General features: G+C 42.4%; 6 protein-coding genes across 6 annotated transcripts; 3 read left to right on the forward strand and 3 right to left on the reverse strand.

Annotated features, from left to right (window-relative positions):
• Window positions 1-1,248: 1,248 nt before the first annotated feature.
• Window positions 1,249-2,054, reverse strand: MELLADRAFT_101250 (uncharacterized protein; the record flags this gene model as incomplete). The annotated part of the gene is made up of 4 exons (XM_007403931.1): window positions 1,249-1,390; window positions 1,467-1,642; window positions 1,705-1,833; window positions 2,001-2,054. The coding sequence occupies 4 exons, from the start codon at window positions 2,052-2,054 to the stop codon at window positions 1,249-1,251; spliced, it is 501 nt and encodes a 166-aa protein (XP_007403993.1).
• A 295-nt stretch (window positions 2,055-2,349) lies between these two features.
• On the forward strand, window positions 2,350-3,127 carry MELLADRAFT_86990 (uncharacterized protein; the record flags this gene model as incomplete). The annotated part of the gene is made up of 4 exons (XM_007403613.1): window positions 2,350-2,461; window positions 2,598-2,747; window positions 2,823-2,954; window positions 3,030-3,127. 4 exons carry the CDS (start codon window positions 2,350-2,352, stop codon window positions 3,125-3,127), a joined length of 492 nt encoding a protein of 163 aa, XP_007403675.1.
• A 2,545-nt stretch (window positions 3,128-5,672) lies between these two features.
• MELLADRAFT_114892 (family 2 glycoside hydrolase) lies at window positions 5,673-10,160 on the forward strand (the record flags this gene model as incomplete). Its single annotated transcript, XM_007403614.1, has 20 exons — window positions 5,673-6,059; window positions 6,139-6,241; window positions 6,317-6,499; window positions 6,549-6,633; window positions 6,706-6,899; window positions 6,972-7,437; window positions 7,507-7,645; window positions 7,711-7,878; window positions 7,914-8,037; window positions 8,110-8,179; window positions 8,246-8,387; window positions 8,502-8,603; window positions 8,692-8,839; window positions 8,909-8,983; window positions 9,074-9,091; window positions 9,159-9,321; window positions 9,392-9,423; window positions 9,486-9,803; window positions 9,875-9,889; window positions 9,943-10,160. The coding sequence occupies 20 exons, from the start codon at window positions 5,727-5,729 to the stop codon at window positions 10,158-10,160; spliced, it is 3,096 nt and encodes a 1,031-aa protein (XP_007403676.1).
• Window positions 10,161-11,079: 919 nt separating this feature from the next.
• Window positions 11,080-12,955, reverse strand: MELLADRAFT_114893 (uncharacterized protein; the record flags this gene model as incomplete). Its single annotated transcript, XM_007403930.1, has 4 exons — window positions 11,080-12,004; window positions 12,095-12,326; window positions 12,402-12,551; window positions 12,891-12,955. 4 exons carry the CDS (start codon window positions 12,953-12,955, stop codon window positions 11,324-11,326), a joined length of 1,128 nt encoding a protein of 375 aa, XP_007403992.1.
• A 2,613-nt stretch (window positions 12,956-15,568) lies between these two features.
• MELLADRAFT_86994 (uncharacterized protein) lies at window positions 15,569-16,325 on the forward strand (the record flags this gene model as incomplete). Its single annotated transcript, XM_007403615.1, has 2 exons — window positions 15,569-15,642; window positions 15,716-16,325. 2 exons carry the CDS (start codon window positions 15,569-15,571, stop codon window positions 16,323-16,325), a joined length of 684 nt encoding a protein of 227 aa, XP_007403677.1.
• A 1,450-nt stretch (window positions 16,326-17,775) lies between these two features.
• Window positions 17,776-19,752, reverse strand: MELLADRAFT_70474 (uncharacterized protein; the record flags this gene model as incomplete). The annotated part of the gene is made up of 10 exons (XM_007403929.1): window positions 17,776-17,974; window positions 18,057-18,141; window positions 18,205-18,236; window positions 18,308-18,323; window positions 18,395-18,583; window positions 18,646-18,705; window positions 18,789-19,113; window positions 19,188-19,360; window positions 19,429-19,507; window positions 19,647-19,752. 10 exons carry the CDS (start codon window positions 19,673-19,675, stop codon window positions 17,883-17,885), a joined length of 1,080 nt encoding a protein of 359 aa, XP_007403991.1.
• Window positions 19,753-20,898: the final 1,146 nt, after the last annotated feature.

Here is a 20,898-nt window from a genome sequence, read left to right on the forward strand (position 1 = left end):
CCTTGACTCACAGAATTTGGATACTCAGCCATGTGGTCCAAAACCATTGAAAGTGGGTATGAGCTCAGGCTGGGGGTGTGTCCTTTTCTCAAAAGGTGGGCTGGCTCAACAACTGCGCCTAGGCACCACTGGGCCTGTTAGGTGTGCCTTTGTGGTCAAGACCAACTTTTTCTGACAAGGATGGGGGGATTTTGGGGATTACATTAAGGTGTAATTCATCAAATAACTTCTTGATTCCACTCCTCCCGGCTTTTAACTGAGTTGAATGCTGATTTTATCATTTCCAACCAAACAATGGCACAATTTTAGTTAGACTCAATGTAACCAAGCAATTCCCCTGACCAGGGAACAGTCCACCCCAGCATAGTACTTTTGGGTGTGCCTGCCTACTTTCTGAGTTTTCTGGGCGCAATGTGCCCCCAGCCTGATTATGAGCTGGGTACACTCATACCCACACCTGCATCCCTGGGTTCAACTCTGTTCAACTATAGATTTCACAAATACAGCATAGGAGCCGGGTTTTTAGCTAGTGGCACTTTTGCTTTCAAAGAACTGCCAACATTGCTCATATGGCAGCAGAGCCATATGTCTGGCGCCTGTATAGTGTACTACAACAGTAAAGGCAGTGCACATGGATGATAGCTGGCAAGATAAAAATATCCAGATGAAATCCTTGTGAAGAAATGACAAGGCTATTTTAAACATTGATCTGGAGTGACCAGAAATACTATATACTATGTATATAAAGCACTCAAAGTGTAATAGACATTGTTCAACTCCCCTTTCTTTGCACAGATCAAATTATCAGCCGGTATTATCTTTCCAGATGAAGATTCACAGTATGAACATGAAGTATCTCATACTTGAAAAAGGGCTCCCAGCAAAGATTGTATTATGATCAAATGTGAATGATTTGTCTGTTCTATTGTAAGATTCTACTTCAGTCCCAGTCAAATTTGTAATGCAAGTCAGGAAAATTACCTTTACTTCCATCAAAACACATTTCCAAAGTGCAGGGTCAAGGATCCGGTTTAAGTCTTGCAGAACAAATCTCACATCAAATGAGCATAGGCCTCTATTCGTTTTGGGCTTCGGTAATAGCATGCTACAACAAAGCTTCATTCTTCACAGGAGCTATACAACAATGCTGTATTGTACATGGAAAATTATTAAGCAACGAGGAAGATACTTTTAAAATCAGCTGGCAGTTTCAGTGCTCTAGAATCTTCACCGGTCCTGAAGAGACATCTATTCATCAAACCAAGTCAAAGGGTCTTCTTGACGCATGATTGCTCGATAATCAACTATTGATCCGTTCTCTTTCACCTCCTCTGTCAATATAGCGTGTAAAATCACGTCTGACATCTCATTGCCAGGTGGATCGTGCAACCTACAAGGTGATCCGATGTAGTTAGCAATGAGAAACATCGATCAAATGTGGGCACAGATAACGATTTTTTGCTGACCTAACATGAATGAATCCAAACCCATCTTCATCCTTCACAGCTGGGATTCTGATCTTCCCAAACACCACGGTTCCATAGCTAGTCTGCCCCGATCTAATTGAGGTCAAATCGTGCTTGATGCTAAAATCCGTCAAGTCATGATCCGAGATTCCTTGAGACCTAGCGAACATTCGAGGCTAAGAATGAGAGCTAGGAACGTTATTGATTTAAACTTGGTAAAACGGAAGTCAAGAGATACAATGGGTCTGGAATGAAGTCGACATAAGGAACCTAAGGCTACCTCGTGGTTATCCCAATGACGCCGTAGCCTGATCAATTCGCGTTTGATTTTTGAAGAAACGTGCTCAAAGATTCGGAGACCTCGTTCCTGAACAACAAATTATACCAAGCAAATATGGATTAGCGTTCGGATCATTTTGATTCCTCAGATAGTCATGGAGAGGCGAGTCTTTAGAACCGAATTGAATCCCTGTAGGAATTAATCACTCCAGACGACACTCTCAACCTCGAAGAGAATGACCCAAATGGGCTTACATCTGGACTATGAGTTTCATTCAGAGGTTTGGTCAAAGTATCCTCAGTTGTCATGTTGGTGTGTGATCATGGGGGCGTAATGTGAAGTTGCATTCAGGTCCCAGGATTTCCGATTTGATCGATGGAGAGCTTCATCGGGTCGGGTGCACAGCTCGGCCGGAAGTCCGAGTCGGTCCATGTACTTACATGTGGTATTTGGTCAATTGACTGTATGTCTAAAAATAAATTTATCCGAACAAGAAGTTCAAATCTTCAAAATTTGGTTTCAGCCTTATCAGTCAGTGCCTATTTCATCCAACTTTTTCTAGTTAGCTTATCAAATTTTGGCTACTTCCCTCATCATATCATCATGTTCACCTTCGCAATTCGACCAGCTCTTCGTACTCTTTTACCGGCCAAACAAGCATTGAAGTTTCCTTGCCCTCGATCGATCTCAATCACTGCAACTCGGTTCGCAATTAGTGGGCATACATCCTGATTTTTTTCGCCGTAGGGCGAACCTTCCGCACGGCCAAAGAGCCTTTGTAATCTATTTTGAAAGCGCACATTCGAAATTGATTATATCGGTCTCCATTGCTTGCTTACAATCAATTACAGCAAAGGGATATACGAAGGAGCACGAATGGGTATCTTTCGATGACAGTACTCAAGTTGCTACTATCGGTATTACAGATTACGCACAGAAAAGTCTCGGGGATGTGGTTTTCGTAGAGACTCCCGAGTTAGAAATTCAAGTGGCACAAGGAGGTATGGTTTGAGCTCTTGATAAATATGTGGAATTTCGTTCTGATTTGTTTTCTTTGATCCGTGATAAATCAACAGACCAAATGGGCGCGGTGGAAAGTGTCAAGGCTGCATCTGATATCTATGCACCAGTATCCGGTGTTGTTACGGAGGTTAACACCAAGCTGCTTGATCAAGCTAGCTTGATTAACACAAGCCCAGAGGCAGAAGGTTTGCTATTTTTGTTTCCATTCCAACAACTGAATAATCAAGAATCTCATCTCACTGAAACACTTGGTTGACTAGGTTGGATTGCCAAGATTCATTTAATTTCTCCTCAAGAAGTTGATGGCTTACTCTCCGAAAAAGCATACGAGGCCCATTGCGAAGGATCAGACCACTAAGATCTCAATAGCTTTTTGCGCATCAATTTACTCATATGACCTTAACAAGACTTCAACGTCTTTCACCAACCGCATTATGCAAATTGTACATAGCAAATTAAACCTATTGGCTCCGCACAGTCCACTTAGCCAGAACGACCAATATGATGAATATGGATAGCTAGGTTTACGATAGACAACATCATTATAGAGACATACCTTTAACAGTTTCAAGATCTTCCTGCTGCCTTGTCTCAAGGTCGAGTAATAATCAGCTCCCTTGGGATATTACGTACAGTGAGCTAAATATGCGACTCGCCTGGACCAAATATCTGAAGGCTGTTCATACACATCTATGGAACTTGAAGTGCTGATGCCTTCGCAGCCTGATATTTACTCTGCCATAAGTGGAAGCAAGAGCATCATCGATGAGGCTAGGGTCATAATTTAGAAACAAGCTGGCAAGGTTGCCCCAAGCAAATTCCAAAGGCAAATCTGTTACTTCGTATGCTGAAAGCCCACATGACCATTTGTCAAATAACCGCAAGATTATGACAACGCTTGGATATCAAATTTTGACTCTGGAAAACATCTGGTCACATACTTGTATTGATCGGATCTGTGGAGCCCTACAGGAGCCTACAGCACCTGTACTTGTGGCCTGTTGATAAATGTACTGTCATTCCTGCGCCATAAAAATTGATAGGACCACATCTGTTGAAAATACCTCAAAATGGTACATAGTTAACTACCACATGATTAGGCTAAGTTTTGGGAGCATGGAATATGATTTACCCAACAACACAGCCCAACAACACAGCGAACTATTACATACCAGTCATGAGAAGCTTGGTTGCAGGGGAAGAGGAACCAAGAGCAAGTGACGCATTTTCTTACGGTCATTTCTAAAAGAGAACTGAGTGAAGTGCATTCAATCTGTTGATAAATGGATCATGGAAATGAGACTTGTGTCAAGATCGCCAGGAAAGTATATTTCCAAAGATATAGGCGGTTTGCGCGAGATTTTCTATCACTATGAGGTCAAGTGGTTTCTATTTCCTGCAGCGATATACTTCGTCATTCAGCTTAACACTTCGTCTTTATATGTCAGGCTGCTGAAAGAAAATGTCCAGGCAATGCTCCTTATTCCGCTTCTATTATCAGCGGCCATTTAGTATGAGGGGTCGACTTACCTTTTTGTAAGTAGACTTACAGCTAATCTAGAAACGCTGGACCAATTTCTCCTACACAACTGGAAAGCGTTTCTGAGTTGGCTGTAGAATCCGATGGTAAGCTTCACAAACTTGCAAGCTTTGAGTGGGTACGTAAATCAATTCGTCTGCTCAGCTCTGTTTTAGTAATCGCAGCGAAAACTACATCAACGACATTCATATTGCCGAGTCTTTAGTGACTTTCACGCCTCTCGAGTCTCTCAACTCTCCTATCTCTAGATATGTGACTCTGGCGAACAGAATGTACCTTCCTGCGCTGTGACAAATATTCTCGCAGCCGATCTGAAAATTATGTGTGTATACAAGCTGCAAGCCAGATATGAATTTTGAGTGATCTCATCTTCTTGACCCTCATCTCTAGTTGGGAATCGGGTCCCGGGATGACTGTCACAAGTCACCAGCATTGGGGACAAAAGCCTCCTGAGCAGAACCCACGGCAGCTTAATTTACCATGCAGGGCTATGATGGGCTTTTCATTTGTAAATCACAACGCCAGATGTTCAAATTAATGAGCCAGCCTTACCTCACAAAACGTCAATACATACTACTGTGATTGGAGCTGATTCGAGTAAATGTAATATACAACAAGGTATCCACACGACTTGATGAGCTCCGAGAGCTGTGAAGGCATGTCATAGGGTGGCAAGGGAGTCCACTGGTACACATGAAAGAATTTTCGATCACTGGTGAGCTTCTGACCGCATTTTCATCACAATCCACACAGACCTGGTTTCTGCTCGGCGCGGGCCTGCCACGAATGTTAAGTTTACACGAATCTGTGAACTCATCCGAGCATGTCAATTTTCAAATACGTAGGCTTTCAAGTGTATGTCGCGCACGAACGGATGCAACAAAGCTGTATTCGCGATTAGAATCGACAATTGATTCACGCGTCGTATTTTCAACGTTGAGCTCAACAAGGTCAAGCTCCTCGTGAACCTTCACTAGACCCCCTGTTCTATCTCTCAAGGATGAAGGACAATTCGAGTTGGCCTATAAATTCTCTAGACTTCTTGGCTACATTTGGCAGCGGGAACAGTTGTCCAGTGTTTCGCAACCAGGAACCTCTCCTTGTGGTTTATTCCATCAGCTCTCCCTTGATCTTGTCATCGCTTGTCATCCCCTTCTTAAGTTATCCAGATCCCTTTGGCAATACCTCATCTTGCACCAGAGCATCTCTCACCCTACACACTACAGTTGCGCAATTTGATCGGCGCTCAGTTCCAGTTCAGAGATCAATTCATTTAGGCAACCTGTTTCGGCATCTTTTTAACTTGTGCTGCGCTGTTTTCTATCTAATAGCGTCATAAATATTTACTGGTTTCACCATTTTTACAACAAGTAGCACCGATTCTTTATAAGGTGTCTTTCATTGCCACTCTTTTATCATGTTCCAACTCCTCCCATTACTCGCCTTGGCGGCTTCGGCTGCAGTGCAAACTGTCTTGTCAGCCGACACAACCCGCGGACCACCTCTACCGAACGCGCACCTTGACTTATCGGATCTAAAGTGGACACTCTCTAATGCCAACAAATCGATCTCTGTTCCTACCTCCTTCGTCAACCAAGCTCATCTGGCTCTTATCGACGCGGGAATCATTGATGATCCGAACATCGGGCTCAACGAAGGAACCACTCGATGGGTTGGTGAGGAAAAAGCCTGGCTTTGGCAAACGAATGTCGACTTGAGTGAAATCTTCAAATGGGAGCAGGTGGACCAGGTAAACAAACCAAGCCAATCATTCGCGTCCCCGTTTGCAAGTACTGAAACTTGGACTTAATTCCATTGATATTCTGTAGTACTTCTTCGCCTTTCAAGGTCTTGATACCTTTTGTGAGATCAAACTCGGTCCACATCTCATCGGCACCACGGACAATGCATTCCGGAGCTGGGTTTTCAATGGTGAGTGATAATCTCCGTCGTCACGAGTTCTTGGATCACACTTCCACAAATATTGACGGCTGTCTCTGTATGTAGCTACTGATGCCATCCACAAGCTCGGCCCTAGTACACATAGTACCACTTTGTCTCTTCGCTTCGATTCCCCTTGGGGAGTTGCCACCCGTTTAGCCCACGAGCCGGGCAATCTTTGGTATCCACAAGCCGGTCTCGGAAATCCAAACGTTGCCGACACACTGGTTATATATGAATACGACGCGCGTAATTGGGCTCGCAAGCAGCAATCTGACTTTGGCTGGGATTGGGGTAGGTACTCATAATGCATCTTCATACAATGGTTGGCTTAATCGTATCCTCTTTACCTTTTTAGGTCCAGCATACCTCCCTAGTGGCCCGTAAGTGATCATTTGGCTCATTGACCATAAGATGATATCTTACAATTGGCTGACAAAATCCATCGATGATAGGCTTAAACCGGGTTACTTGATCGGCCTCGCACGTACTGCCACCACAGAAACTCGTCCCGCCGCACCCCGAGATCCAGCTCATGGGGATTCCCAAACCGTTGTCACGATAAAGCCACCTACGACTGGCCAGAAGGATGAATCTGATTTTGAACCTTACTGGATCCATAAAACGGTGATTGATATTTACCGGCAAGGTGCAGCACTTCTGCCAGAATTTAACAACTTGTGCAGGCTGAGTTTGATGTTTTTGTAATTGAATCTTATAGGGCAACGCAATAATCTCCCACCCGATCAAAATGCACCATGGGTGATCAATATAACCCTTCCACTGGTCACACCTCATCCGCCTTCTCGATTTGCCTCCGCAAGCCTATCAGGCACTTTGCGCGGGACAAACATCAAATTTGCACCTGTCCGGCTTCGCGCACTACCTTTACCAGCTTATTCCACCGACGGCCCACAAGTATATCTGACCGCAAGCTTCAGTGTCGCTCCCAACGCGGTTGAGAAGTGGTATCCTGCAACCTTGGGAAACCCAAAACTTTATGAACTTGGCCTTTCATTTGACTCGGGCTTTTCTCCTCAAACACAATGGGACGAACGTGTAGGATTTCGAACAATTATTGTGGATCAATCTCAATATACTGAACAAGAAGTTGCTCGTGGGGTCACGCCTGGATCGAAGTTTAACCTTCAAATCAATGGAAAACCTTTTTTTGTCCAAGGGTCTAGGTGAGTATTTGCATTCTCTTCTCAAATAAGTCGCAACGCTGATAATGATAATGACGCCCGATATGATAGTATCATACCTATTGACAACTTCGCAGCTCGAGCTAACTCAAGTACAATCACTTGGTTATTAAAATCAGCTGTCTTAGCCCACCAGAACGTAATTCGAATCTGGGGTGGTGGCGCTTACGAAACCGACGAATTTTATGACGTGAGTCATATTGCTCAAACTGTTACCAAACGCTTAGAAGCAATGTAGTGATGTGTATCCCAAAGTTATGTGATGAGATCGGTGTGCTGGCTTGGTCCGAGAGTGTGTTTGCTTGCGGTGCTTATCCGATTGAACCCAAGCATATCCTCGATAATGTGTTGGCTGAAACAGCGGAAAACGTCCAGCGTCTAGGCCGACACCCTAGTGTTGCTTTATGGGCAGGGAATAATGAGGTTCGTTGGTAACTCGAGATTCAGGTGTTAACTAGCCCCGGATCACGTTTGCTGATCCTAAACATCTTATTCAAAAGGGCGAAGGATATATCGAGTGGATCAATGGGACCTGGAACAACGGATCTGTCTATTTTAAGCAATATGATTATCTCTACAATCGTTGAGTCTGATCAAGCGCCCCTATACTTGAGGGAATCAAAGCCCCCTGACCTTGGTTTCTTCCGTCTCCAGACGCGATTCGAGATGTCTTGATGGATAACACCCGTTCAATTTCCTATATGCCATCATCAACTACTGATGGGTACGTTTGTCATTGTCTGCCCAGATTCCATGGCAGGATACGGTAGAGCTGACTGTCACCTTACAGGTATTTGACACTCGATCCTTACGTCTCTCGTTACGGTAAACATGTGCCAGGTGAAATTGATGGTGACAAAGAACTCTACAACTACAACACTGCCATTAGCTTCGATACAAAGAATTATCCGGTCGCCCGTTTTGTAAATGAGGTCAGTTCCCCTTATTTGTAACCCAAGCTCCATTCCATCGTTCAGGGGGAAAATCCATCTCTCACCAACCCAGGGTAATCCAACATCTAAAAAATTTTCGCTCCTTGTAAACAGTTCGGTTTCCACTCCATGCCTTCGATATATACGTGGGACAGAATCTTAACGAACATTGAAGCTTACTCGTTCAATTCCAGTGAAATTCGAGTTCACACCAAAGTGAGTATCCTTTTCATGTGCCTCTCAAACGTTTCCACCGCCACACCTCAGCAAGACGACATCTCTCTGACGTCCCCTTTCGATACAGCATCCGCCTGCAAAGTCTTTGACTTATCCATTTGCGGCAGACGACGGGCAAAAAGAGATGACTACTGGGGTAACTGACTGGTACCCTACGCCCAATATCACTGGGGACCCTCGTGAATTACTCGCTCAATGGGCTTACTCAACTCAAGGTAGATCATCAACTCATTAAGACACAACTTCCCAAACGGAGATCACCTGCTGAAAGACTTTCTCCGCAGTTTTCCAAGCGGCCTTCATGGCCTCAGAAATTACGTACTACCGTCTTGGGGCTAGTCGCGGTGAAAACAATATGGGTCAGTTTCTTATGAATCCTCTGACCTGATCATCTCAAAGGCATCATGTTCCGATTCTGGTCCTGATTCTTTGATTGTTCGAACTTGTAGGAGCTCTTTATTGGCAACGTAATTCATATCTACTTAATCTTAATGTTTTAAACAAAGAACTGAGTTTTGTCATCAAACTTTTTAGTGAATGATGTCTGGGAAGGTGTTAGCTGGTCTTCGATTGAATATACTGGAAGATGGAAAATCTTCCATTATGTGGCTGAACGTGTTCAAGATCATGTTATCATCTCTCCGATGTTCAATCGTACAAATCAAACCCTTGACGTATATGCCACTTCGGATCTATGGTAAGTCACTTATCAGACTATATCGCAATGTGACATTCTTTGAGTCTGAACTAATCTTCACCCATCATAGGTATCCCGTTACAGGAAACGCGAAATGGACCTGTAAGTCTATTTTATACTTGATGAATGACCTACCGATTAGTGATGTGTTATCTCGTCTTTAGGGTATGACTTCGCTGGAAAACAGCTTGCGTCGGCTAACCAGACTTTCAGCATTGGTCCGATCAACTCTACCCATCTCTTCCGCGCTGTTGGACTCGAAGACATGGTCCCTGGATCAACTCCATCAAATGATGCATGGCTTCACCTTCAGCTTACTGCTTCTAGTCAAACGAGTGGTCAATCTTTTTATAATGAACAATTCTTCCATCCTGTTCCTCTCAAGGATGCCGCTCTTCGAGCTTCGCATGTAACGGTAACAGTAACAGGGAAAAATCGGTTTAATATCATTGGTCACGGTGCTGTGGCCGCATGGGTTAATGGTATGTGATTTGAATTTTCTTCGAGCTAATGAAAGTTGAATTTCTGACTTGAATTTCTTTCTACCTAATAGTCGAGCCACCACCAGGTATGAGACTCTTCCGCTATTTTACCTCTCATGGATCCCATATACTGATACAGCTATTTTACGTGACGTGTTTCAATTAGGAGTCACCGGTTATTTCATGGATAGCAGAACGAAGAAACCATCAAATTGCTTCTTTCTTCGTCCTGATGAGGTTAGAGTATTAGATTTTGTGGTTTATGAGGATAACACCAATGGAGAATTTTCGTCAAAGATCCATGTTCGAACTCTTTGGGATAACTATCATAAGTCTAATACCCCGACTACAACATAACCCCAGTATCCCGAAAGATCGAGATTTTTTTACATTCTGGCCTGTGAAATTTTTGAAGATGAAAAGTTAAGGTTAAGTATGACTGATATTAGTAAGAAAGATGATGGATTTCACGAACAAATTTTATTACTTGTTAAATTTTCTTGAAGATCATAATGAATGTAGGGTGATAGGCTAGAATATATTCAAGGGGATGTCTTTAATAATTTTTTGATATACTTGAACCAATAATGAGATTTGAATGTATGTATGTATATATGTAGAGGCATGAAATGATGCAAAATTTAGAGATTTTGAAAATATGACAATCAAAGAAAACTAGCTGATAATTGTTTGAAATCCTAGTCCTGTGTTTCTTGACTCATCTCTTGGTCTTATTTCAGAGTTATTATACTTTTCAAAAACTGAGCTTGGCATACATTAAAAAACTCAACTTCAGACCCTTTATAATTAGGCTCCAATGATATAAAATGAGGAATAATTGATGCTTACGCCAATCAAATCTCGTTGAGCTTTCAGATTGATATGTCACCATAGTCTTGCTATTCTTATATGTCTATGGAATGCCCTATCTTGATCTACCCGTGAACCAACTTTACTCTAAATATTCACATTGATGTATTTTCCAAGGTATGTCTAAGCAAAGTATGTTTTTTATAACCTTGTATCAGGAATAATGTGCCTGGTTGCACTATACACCAGAAGAGAAAACATCTCTTTGAGTTTGTTTTTGCCTTTCCCTTAGGAAAGCAAGAGCTTGGTACTGCTTGTGTAGGTATCATCATCTGGCCTGAGGCTGAATCCTTTGACTTTCACGTACAAAAATCAGGTAGAGTCTGTTGTGCACTTGCACCCTTGAACTTCAAACAATACCTTCAAGTCTTGTTCACATCCATAACATATCAGTAAATCAGACTCTGATCTCGGGAATAAGTCTTTATTTCCAATGATACTCTGATTTAAATCATACAATAGTAACAATTACAAAAAAACGGAGAGAATGATTTGACCCTGTTCTTACAATACATGATATTACACGAAACCCCATTCTCTTAAAACTCATCAGGTGTGAAAAAGGAATAGGATATATGCAGATCTATGATATAAGAGTAAATTGGACAACTATCCTTGATACTTCCTGAAGGTGATCAAACAAACATTACTCAATCATTCTTTTTTGACATCTCCTCAACCGGTCTTCCACCCCAGCCAAACCACCAACCCGGTCCAGGTGGATTTGCAACGGCTGAAGAAGAAGAAGGTGGGGGTGGCGGCGTTGATCTTTCAACGAGAGGTCGTGTTTCATCTTCCATTTGTCCGGTACTAGCCCTTGGTGCGTTCCAACGTTTTGATCGATTAGATGCCATCCATTCTGTCTCACTACCCGAAGCTTCATCTTGTAAAATCTCATCATATGCGCTCAATCCGCTTCCACTGTTGCTATGGTGCATACGTGAGCTAGCTTGAATGACACGGCCAGGTGCAGGTAATGGAGAAGAAACTCTTCGGTTTCCTGACCCTCCATTCTTCATCATCCCTGGAACACCTAGATTCGAGGAAGATGAATCGTATTCTGGAATTTGATAACCTGATAAAGCTTGAGGTTGGACCGAAGGAGGTCGAAAAAATAATTGATTATAGACTGCACCTGGTGGATGCTCGAAATCGTGTTGAGATTGATGATGGGTACGAGTTTGCATAGGTTGAAAGACTGCTGCAGCTGCTGGACCGAACTGTCGTAAGAAGTTCATCGCATAGATAGAAGCTGGATGATGATCCATTGGCATATTATTGTTCATCACTTGAGATTGATTTGTTTGAGACTGATTTATAGATTGCTGTGACTAATGTAGAAATGATAAAGAGAGGATCAAATGATAGATTAGGTAGATTCTGATCGAAATCAAATACAGAAGAACAGGGAAACAGCTTACTGCTACAAGTCCCATCACAAGTTCTTTCATCTTTTCGACCAATCTACGTAAATAATCTGCACCTGCTCTTTTGGCTTTTTCTTTAGCTTCTACCATGATTGCGTCGATATCGGATTCATGTTCGAGAAGGAAAGGATGTAAGTAAGTGACATAGACAAAAGTAGAGCCTTGGATTTGAGGCAGGGTGAGCCAGAGCATTAGGATAGTTTTAGCTTCGTAATAGAATGGTAACCTGATGATTCATAATAGGAGGGCTAGGATGTAAGTAAAAGCATAGATAAAGAGAACCTGAATGAAGAAAGCTCACCAATTGATGAGCCATCCAAAGGTGTTTTCGAGTGCAGTGACCGATCCCATGACGATCCAATACATGAGTAGGACTTCGAGTGATTGAAGGTCATTGGCTTTGATCGCTTTGTAAGACAGATAGATAGGATAGAGTGTGCCTAATGAGGTACTTGATATTGAATCGATATGCAAAAGATAAAGAAATTAGAATGAGTTAACATTTAGTTAAAAAGATAAAGAAGTTTATAGCTTACACGATCAAGAATGAGATAAAGGAGAATAAGCCCATCCTTTATCTGATGATGTTTGTGTCTTGGTTATAGTCTTGGTTATTGTCTTGGTTATAGTCTTGAAGTAGTCTTGAAGTAGTCTTGCTGAGCTGATAATCTTGAAGTGAGTCAATGGTTTGTATGGTAAACAGGGAAACAAGTATCAAGCATTGATCATCATGAAATATCAAGTCTTGGATACTTAAGGAGCTGACCTTAACTCCTAAGTCAACCTTAACTTTGGTGACTGTGGTGTGACATCGATCTCCATCAGACTCATTTCAAACAATATCACAAGTTTCATCATGTGACATCATCATGATCCATGACATCATGACCTTGTAGGGAAACCCTCCTGGTAGTTATGTATGTCCAGTCAGATGATGCCAAATGAGCAAATGTTCCTCAATGCTCATCTCTCCTTGTATAAAAATTGACTTCAATCATGAAAGGATGTACCTTCATATTTGGATTGAAATTGAATTTATAGCACTTTTTGATTTGTAACAAAAATGAAAGGGGGTTTTTACCACCACTGCATAGTATATCAAAAGAACATTCACATAATTGTTTCTGGTTCCAAATTTATTGTTTCTAGGTGAAGATTAAGACAATGTGTGCATAACAATAACATTCACCCCCCAGACAATGACAATCTTAATGCTAACTGTTGACTGTGAAGCCAATCCCACGTCCTTTCACTCTACATGTATGTACACTTGCTTAGTCAAGTTTTAATCACACAGGATTGGCAAGATTGATTTCCTAACCCTCAGAGTGATCAATTATAACAATACTTACAAGAATTGACAATCAATCACTCAGAAATCTACTTCCAAGGTTGTATACTTCCTTACTCAGAGTGTCTTAGATTCTACCTTTCAGTTTCCAAAGTGATCATGTTTTGTCCAAGAGTACACTGCTAAGATGTGATTGACTTGGAGACTAGGATAGTGTTCTGGATATCAACAATTATTTTTTGGAGAACCTCAGGAAGTAGTTGTTTAATGTAAGTCAGTGTATACAATTTGTTGAAAGGTTTATTGATAACAGAGAGCTCTATAATTTGAATTCAAGGTTGAAGTATTTAGAGCATCCACTATCGTTACAGTAAAATTTCAGTAAATTTTACAGTACAGATTTCACAGTACAGTAAATTTAGGTACAGAAAGGTGGAAATCCACTATCGTTTCAGTAATATCGTTCTGTACGGTACGTACCGTACAGAAATGACCCTGCCCCACAATCATAGAGAATTGTACATTCAGTAAATAATCTGCAAGCTATTGACCTTGGCTCAGAAACATGGATAGTCTCAAAGTATCTAGATTTACGAGATGCTGAGATCCATCATGGTCTGATGAATGACCTCAAGGATCCATCATTGTCTGATGGACGATTGTACAACAACAAGGACAATCAAAAAAAGCAAAAAAATAGCACAAGATGTTCATTTGATGAAGTCACTTTGATTTGATCAAGTCGATTATTGAGAAGATTGGTTGAAATGGTTGATTGACAAGAAGGCAAGAAATTTGATCGATGAGAAGATGAAAAATTTGATCGATGAGAAGATGAAAGAGTTGATCGATGAGAGGGTGATAGAGATTGAAGGATAGTAGAGGGTGATTTTGGGAAGGTGGTGATGAATCCCTATGTAGAATCGGTAGATTTGGTGGATACCGATTCGGTACAGATTCTGTAGAGGTGCAGTAGATTTACTGGACCTCTACAGATTTTTGACCGAATCTGTAGCTACCGATCTGTACTTTGTACACGATTGGGGATTTTTGGCCTCGGTACGGTAAATTTCAGTCAAATTTACAGTACCGAGGCTGTTTACAGCAACGATAGTGGATGCTCTTAAAGCTTGACGAAAGACATCAGGAAACCATAGAATTGATATTGATTTCGAGGTTCAAAAAGTGAAAAACATGCATTATCTTCAAGTGATGAACCAGTTTGATTTTTATATACAAGTTTCACAAGTCAACATTACCAGTATGTCATGAAACTTGATATTGTGGCCGTGAAAGATGCTTAGAAAAGAGGTTTCGCTTTTCGAACATACCTGGCTTCATCTTCCAACATTTAATTTCAGTTGGTTTTCTTACGAGTTCGATTAGCTCAATGTCAATGACCTTATGATCTCACCTGACTGATTTTGTGGAATAAACGACCTCGTCGAAGTTGTCGTCGAGAGCTTAACTTAACATGACCGATATGTCGAAAGTTGACTGGTTCAGTCAACCAAGATATCCAGCCGCGATGGGTAGTTCGAGAGCTGATTGAAGTCAACAAATTGTTCCCAATCACGCTACCTCGCAACGATAGCCATTATATGTTCGACTAACAAACTCGTCATCGTCATTTCTGGTGCAAATTCCAAACTGGGTTGACAGATCACTAGCAACAAGTGAATAGCATGGTCGCATATTTCCGGTCTTATTTGGAGCTTAGCATCAACGATTGAATTCTTCCGAATACGAGCGTCGGGGACGAGCGTCCGGTCTGTCGGTTCCGATCGTCGCTCGGCATGGTAGGCCAGTCCAATCAAGACAATCGTCCAGTCAAGAGGATATTTGATACCCCGCCGAACAATGGGAATCGTGTGCAACCCTTCACAAGGCAGCCCCATCCACCAACACCAAACTTCTAGCCTTGTGAGTTTCACAGCAAGGAGAACTATCATATAAATAGGGCTATCCTATCGCTCCTTCTTGGGCTTGCAGTAAACCACTCAAACACACACCTAATTCCTATTTAATCAGTTCAGTTCAAGCACCGGTTGCTGCTATCTGTTTCTTCATACAAGCTAGCCTTGTTTCTTGTTCTCTATCTTGACTAATTTTTCGAGTTCCATATCTTAAACCTTCTTTTTATTATTATTCACCAAAATCTAAATACGCTAGTCAATATGCAGTTCACGTCCGTCACCATTATTGCATTCAATGCCTTCCTCGCGTCGCATGTCACTGCATTGCCCACAAGGTTAGTTTTTGTTTCTCTTTTTTCATCCTGCTCACAGCACCCCATATCCTAACATATTTTTTGACCTTGTAAGCCCTAGTCTTGATCAGAGATTGACAGTGCAAACCCGAGACATTCATGCGCCTATCAGGAATACTCGACGATCTCTAGTGAAGCAGCGTGATATCCCTGCTCCTGTCCTTGCCGCTCTCGGGATTCAAGCCGCACAACCCGCTCAGACCACAGTCAAGGCTGTTAACCAGACCCAAAACACCAGACGATCTATTCACGAACAGCGCGACATTCCTGCGCCAGTTCTCGCTGCTCTCGGTATCCAGGCTGCTCCACCCGCACAGACAGCAAACACAGCAGTCAACCAGACGAAGAACACCAGACGAGATATTCCTGCCCCAGTTCTCGCTGCCCTCGGTATCCAGGCTGCTCAACCCGCACAGGCAGCAACAGCAGTCAACCAGACGAAGAACACTCGCCGATCTTTCCTGCCCCAGTTCTCGCTGCCCTCGGTATCCAGGCTGCTCAACCCGCACAGACAGCAAACACCGCAGTCAACCAGACGAGTCAACCAAGCTAACAATACTCGTCGATCCGATATCAGCCAGCGCGACATTCCTGCCCCTGTCTTAGCTGCCCTTGGTGTCCAAGCAGCCAAGCCCACCAACAATGGAACGTCCACAGCTAACTAAATAGGTATGCGTAATCATATTTGAGCCACACAGTCGTTTTCATGTTACTGATCGTCATTGAAACCCTCTCCTCTGCTCCACATTCACAATCACAGACCCATGTATGACACAACCGAGAAGCGCTTCCTTGTGAACCATAGAGTAGTCCATACGCTGGTACTTTATCAAAGCAATTGCTCCCTTGTAACTTTCATATTCATTATACCCATTGCAATCCTAGCTGTTTGCATATTTCGCGTCATGGATCTGATATTCATCATCGCGCTCTTCGTTTCATTTTGAGTCAAACTGTGCACAATTTCCTCGTGACTGAGAGCCATTGAGACAAGGATTACTTCATACAAAAGTTCACTTTTCTCATTCTTTTTATCCAACTTCACTGTACTTTCACCTCTACTGGTCTGCTTCAATTACCTTTCACCCAGCCCATAGCCACATTAGAACTTTCCATTTCATTCCCCGCAAAGTATCCAATGAAATATTTGTTTACAAATGCTTACCAGATTTTTCTCCGTCGAGATGTCATCCATATCACATCTAACTCAACATACTGACTCTTCGTTGGGTCCAATTGTAAAAGGCATGACTTGAACATCTTTATGATCGAAATTGGCCCCGTGTCTTTTCCCCATTCGAGGGATCTCTCGCCTTCCTCCTCTAGGCCTAGTATGTCGAGGCTCATATCCTTGTGGGTCAAATGTGCGACCTCGCATGCTAAAAACAGTAAGTCGCCCTCCCAGCATTTTTTTCGAATTGCAAAGCCCGAGTCTCCACCAGAGATCAACATTCCAAACTCGAGACATTCCTGCGCCTGCCTTCGGCGCCCTTGTATCCAGCCCGCCAAGCAGACCAACAACGCCAAGCGTGACATCCCCGCTCATGTTCTCGCTGCTCTCGGCATTCAGCCTTTTACAACCAAACAAAGAACACTCGGAAATGCATTCCTGCTGTTTTTCTAGCCCCCCTTGCTATCCAGCCTGCCAATCAGATGAAGAACATCAACTGAGATATTTTAGCAGTCACATCCTCCCAATTCTTGCAACTTGGGTACTCAATATCTAAAAACCGCTTTATTATCTGAAGGAAATTATAGAAAGAACGTAAACCAAACTTGTTGAGAGCTATCCTTGTAAACCACAGCGTGTTCGAAATGAGCTTTTAACTCATTAATCACAAATTGTTTTGTTGTCTAATCCCCTCGCGAACAATTTTTACATACCCATTACAATTTCAATTGAAATAAGGGCAACTGGACAAAATTGCCAACTAGAAAAACTTCACCTACAAAACTCTTCTTCGACATAAGATCAAAAAGTACGCAGGTATACATGATCAATTTCTGCATTGTTTTGTTGCTTTTAATCGCATACTTACTTTGCTACACTAAAGAAGTCAACGTTGATAGCATGTACAGTCACTTTCAAAGATCACATTCAACGACCACAAAGGTAACAACACAACAACAACGATAAATTTTGTTTTACGTCAACCGGGCAAAGAAAATAATGACAATAAAGAAGTTCAGTCTCTTGGGGTAACAAACTCATGACATCATCTTCAAAGTACATTCTTATTTTTGAGATCCTCGCATGCTTCCATCACTCGTTTGACCATGGTCTTCTCACCTTCACGTACCCAAACTCGAGGGTCTGGTTAAAACGCATCAAATCATTGCCAGTCAATCACAACTTCTGCTCTCAAGCACAAAAGGAGAATATATCAATAGCGTACCGTAGTATTTCTTGTTAGGCTTGTCAGCGCCTTCAGGGTTCCCGACCTGGGTCTTGAGGTATTCCTTCTTATCGTTGTAGTAGTTCTATTCATGGTGAATAATAAGTCAACATTGACCTCTGACAAAATAAATGCAAAGAACACTAACCCTGAATCCTTCCATGTATGCCCATTGCGTGTCTGTAATTGAATCATAACCAATCAATCTCAAATTAGAAGCTCTTCGGAAACAATAAAGGGAAATTACAAACCCGTGTCGACATTCATCTGAAAACGAAGCATATTTTGTTGTTAGTGAGCCGGTATCAGTGAAGGTTGGACCGAAGCAGAACACGGACCTTGACAACTCCGTATTTCAATGCCAATGCGATCTCCTCTTTGGTGGATCCTGAGCCACCGTGAAAGACGAGGTAAAGAGGACGATCGTCGTCGGTCTGAAGTTGCTTCTTACAGTATGCTTGGTGCTTGCCCAAGAGTTCTGGTTGAAGGCAAACGTTTCCGGGCTTGTAGACACCATGTACATTTCCCTAGTATGTCATCACAATGATTAGTGGTGTGAAATCAACAGCAGGGTTACAATCAAGCTTACAAACGCAGCCGCAATTGAGAACATGGGGCTGATTTTGCTGAACGCCTGCTGGATGTCCCACTGTTATGTTAGAATAGATAAGAAACATGTCAGATCAAGTTACTTTGCGAAGCGGAACAAAACATAGCAAAGATCCAACGGACGATATCCTCAGGCTGAGTGTAGAGAGCAGCGTTATCAACGTTCTCATTGTTTACACCGTCCTCTTCACCACCGGTGATACCGATCTCCATTTCGAGCCATAGATCGATCTTGGCCATCCTGGCGAAATACTTGCAACATATCTCAATGTTTTCCTCCTTGGATTCCTCCGAAAGGTCAAGCATGTGAGATGAGAAGAGTGGTTCTTTGTGTTCTTTGTAGTAAGCTTCATCAGCCTCTAACATTCCGTCGAACCAAGGTAAGAGTTTCTTGGCGCAATGATCGGAGTGCATAATGACAGGAATACCGTAAGTAGGTGCGATCGATCTACGAAAGAGGTCAAGAGAATTATCATTACAATTTTACACAACGCTTGGTTTTGAACAGGAGAATATTCTTACCGAACAAACATGGCAGCTGCCGTAGCACCTGCAATCGAAGCCTGTTGGACATCGTTCTTGACTCCCTTGCCTGCAAAGAAAGCCGCTCCACCTTGGGAGACTTGAATGATCACTGGAGCCTTGGAGTCACGAGCACCTTCCAAAGCAGCGATGACAGTAGAAGAAGAGGTACACTAGAAGTAAAATTAGTCGGTTTCAGTGATTGGCGAAGTGTTTTTCAGGAGAACAATGGAACACCCACGTTGAAAGCTGGGATAGCAAACCCGTGTTTCTTAGCATACTCGAGAACGGTGACAAGGTTCTTGCCAGTAACAACTCCGCTACATGAGAATCAATGGAAGGAAAAGAGGCTTAGCCTTGAATGCAATCTAGAGTAATGCTGACAAACTCACGCCTGTAAATGAGTAAGGAGATGGTCAGTCAACAACAATGAAGGTAAATAAGTGTTCAAAGGAACTGACAGGTACGAGGTCTGATAGTCCACCCATGTTGATAAAAGTTTGAGAATTGATGAGTATTTTGTGGTTGAGAGAGGTTTTGGTTAAATGGTCAAGAAGGCTATAAGTGATTGTTGGTTGGTGGTGAGCTGGGTACTGTGATCGAGTGAGCCCTTTTATGAATTTTGGTTGGGGAACGGGCCGGGATCGGTGTCCCGGTGAACTCCGCTCAAGGGGTTCACTAGTAATTACAGTTTCATCGATAACGTTTGAATGTCGCTCCTGTTTCCCATGGTCCGCAAATATGCGTGTCAAGTCTTGGCTGCTTGGCATTATCTCTTGAGTATGGATGTCAAGGGACGACTATCGAGAAGGGCCCAGTAGCCAGCTCTTACAAGTTGTGGTCAAGTCTTGGCTTCCTATCAACATGTATTTTTGGACATGGATCTCAAGGTGAAGCACATCAATCAGGATGTAAGTATCATTTGTACTTTTGATGATTACGTATTGAAGTAGTAACCAGAAAGATGTGAAAAAGGTAGTAAAGAGGGCCATTTTACTTTCAATCCATTCAGTTGGATCTGACAACCTTGACCATGTTTAAAGATACTACTCTTGGCTGAAAAAAGAGTAGAATTATATATGAAGCAGATTGTAATACAGTATGTATGTTGTTCTAGTGAAAGAAGCAACAATCACTTGATGATGATAATTGATGAATGCAAACATGTGAACAAAGGGACATCCACCAAGCTCAAAGAAATTGAGGTTTAACTTTCAGGGATGTTGCTTCTTTCAAGGCGCATTTGCATACATATAGTCCTTGAGCTTTGGTGCTCATATTTCCGAGTCTCTGTCATGAGGTGCAGAAGAAAAATGAACAGGCTATCTAAGGGGGATGAATGGCTGTAGCTCACCAGCCAAAGATAAAAAGAAAACAACTGGTGTTCCCCAAAATTTTAAGTCGTGCAACAACTGGCACGGCAAGCACTCCCAGCCTGAAAGTTGTAATAAATCAGGACCTACAGTCAGTGCCTGTACCCCACACACCCAGCTTGTTGATGGTGTATGGGGCTATTGATCTAGTTTTACCATTACCTTGACACCAGCAACCATACACAATGCAATGGGGGTCCACCCTTACTGGAAACAAGCACATCCATGTGATCTTGTTGAAAATTATTGTGCCTAGCCTGGCCTAAGGCTCACAGGGTGAAAACCAGAAAAAAGAGTGATTTGCTGCATCATATGTATGCAGAACCAAAAGAAACAAT

Source organism: Melampsora larici-populina (genome assembly GCF_000204055.1).
Source record: "Melampsora larici-populina 98AG31 unplaced genomic scaffold MELLAscaffold_1, whole genome shotgun sequence".
Lineage (NCBI taxonomy): Eukaryota > Fungi > Basidiomycota > Pucciniomycetes > Pucciniales > Melampsoraceae > Melampsora > Melampsora laricis-populina.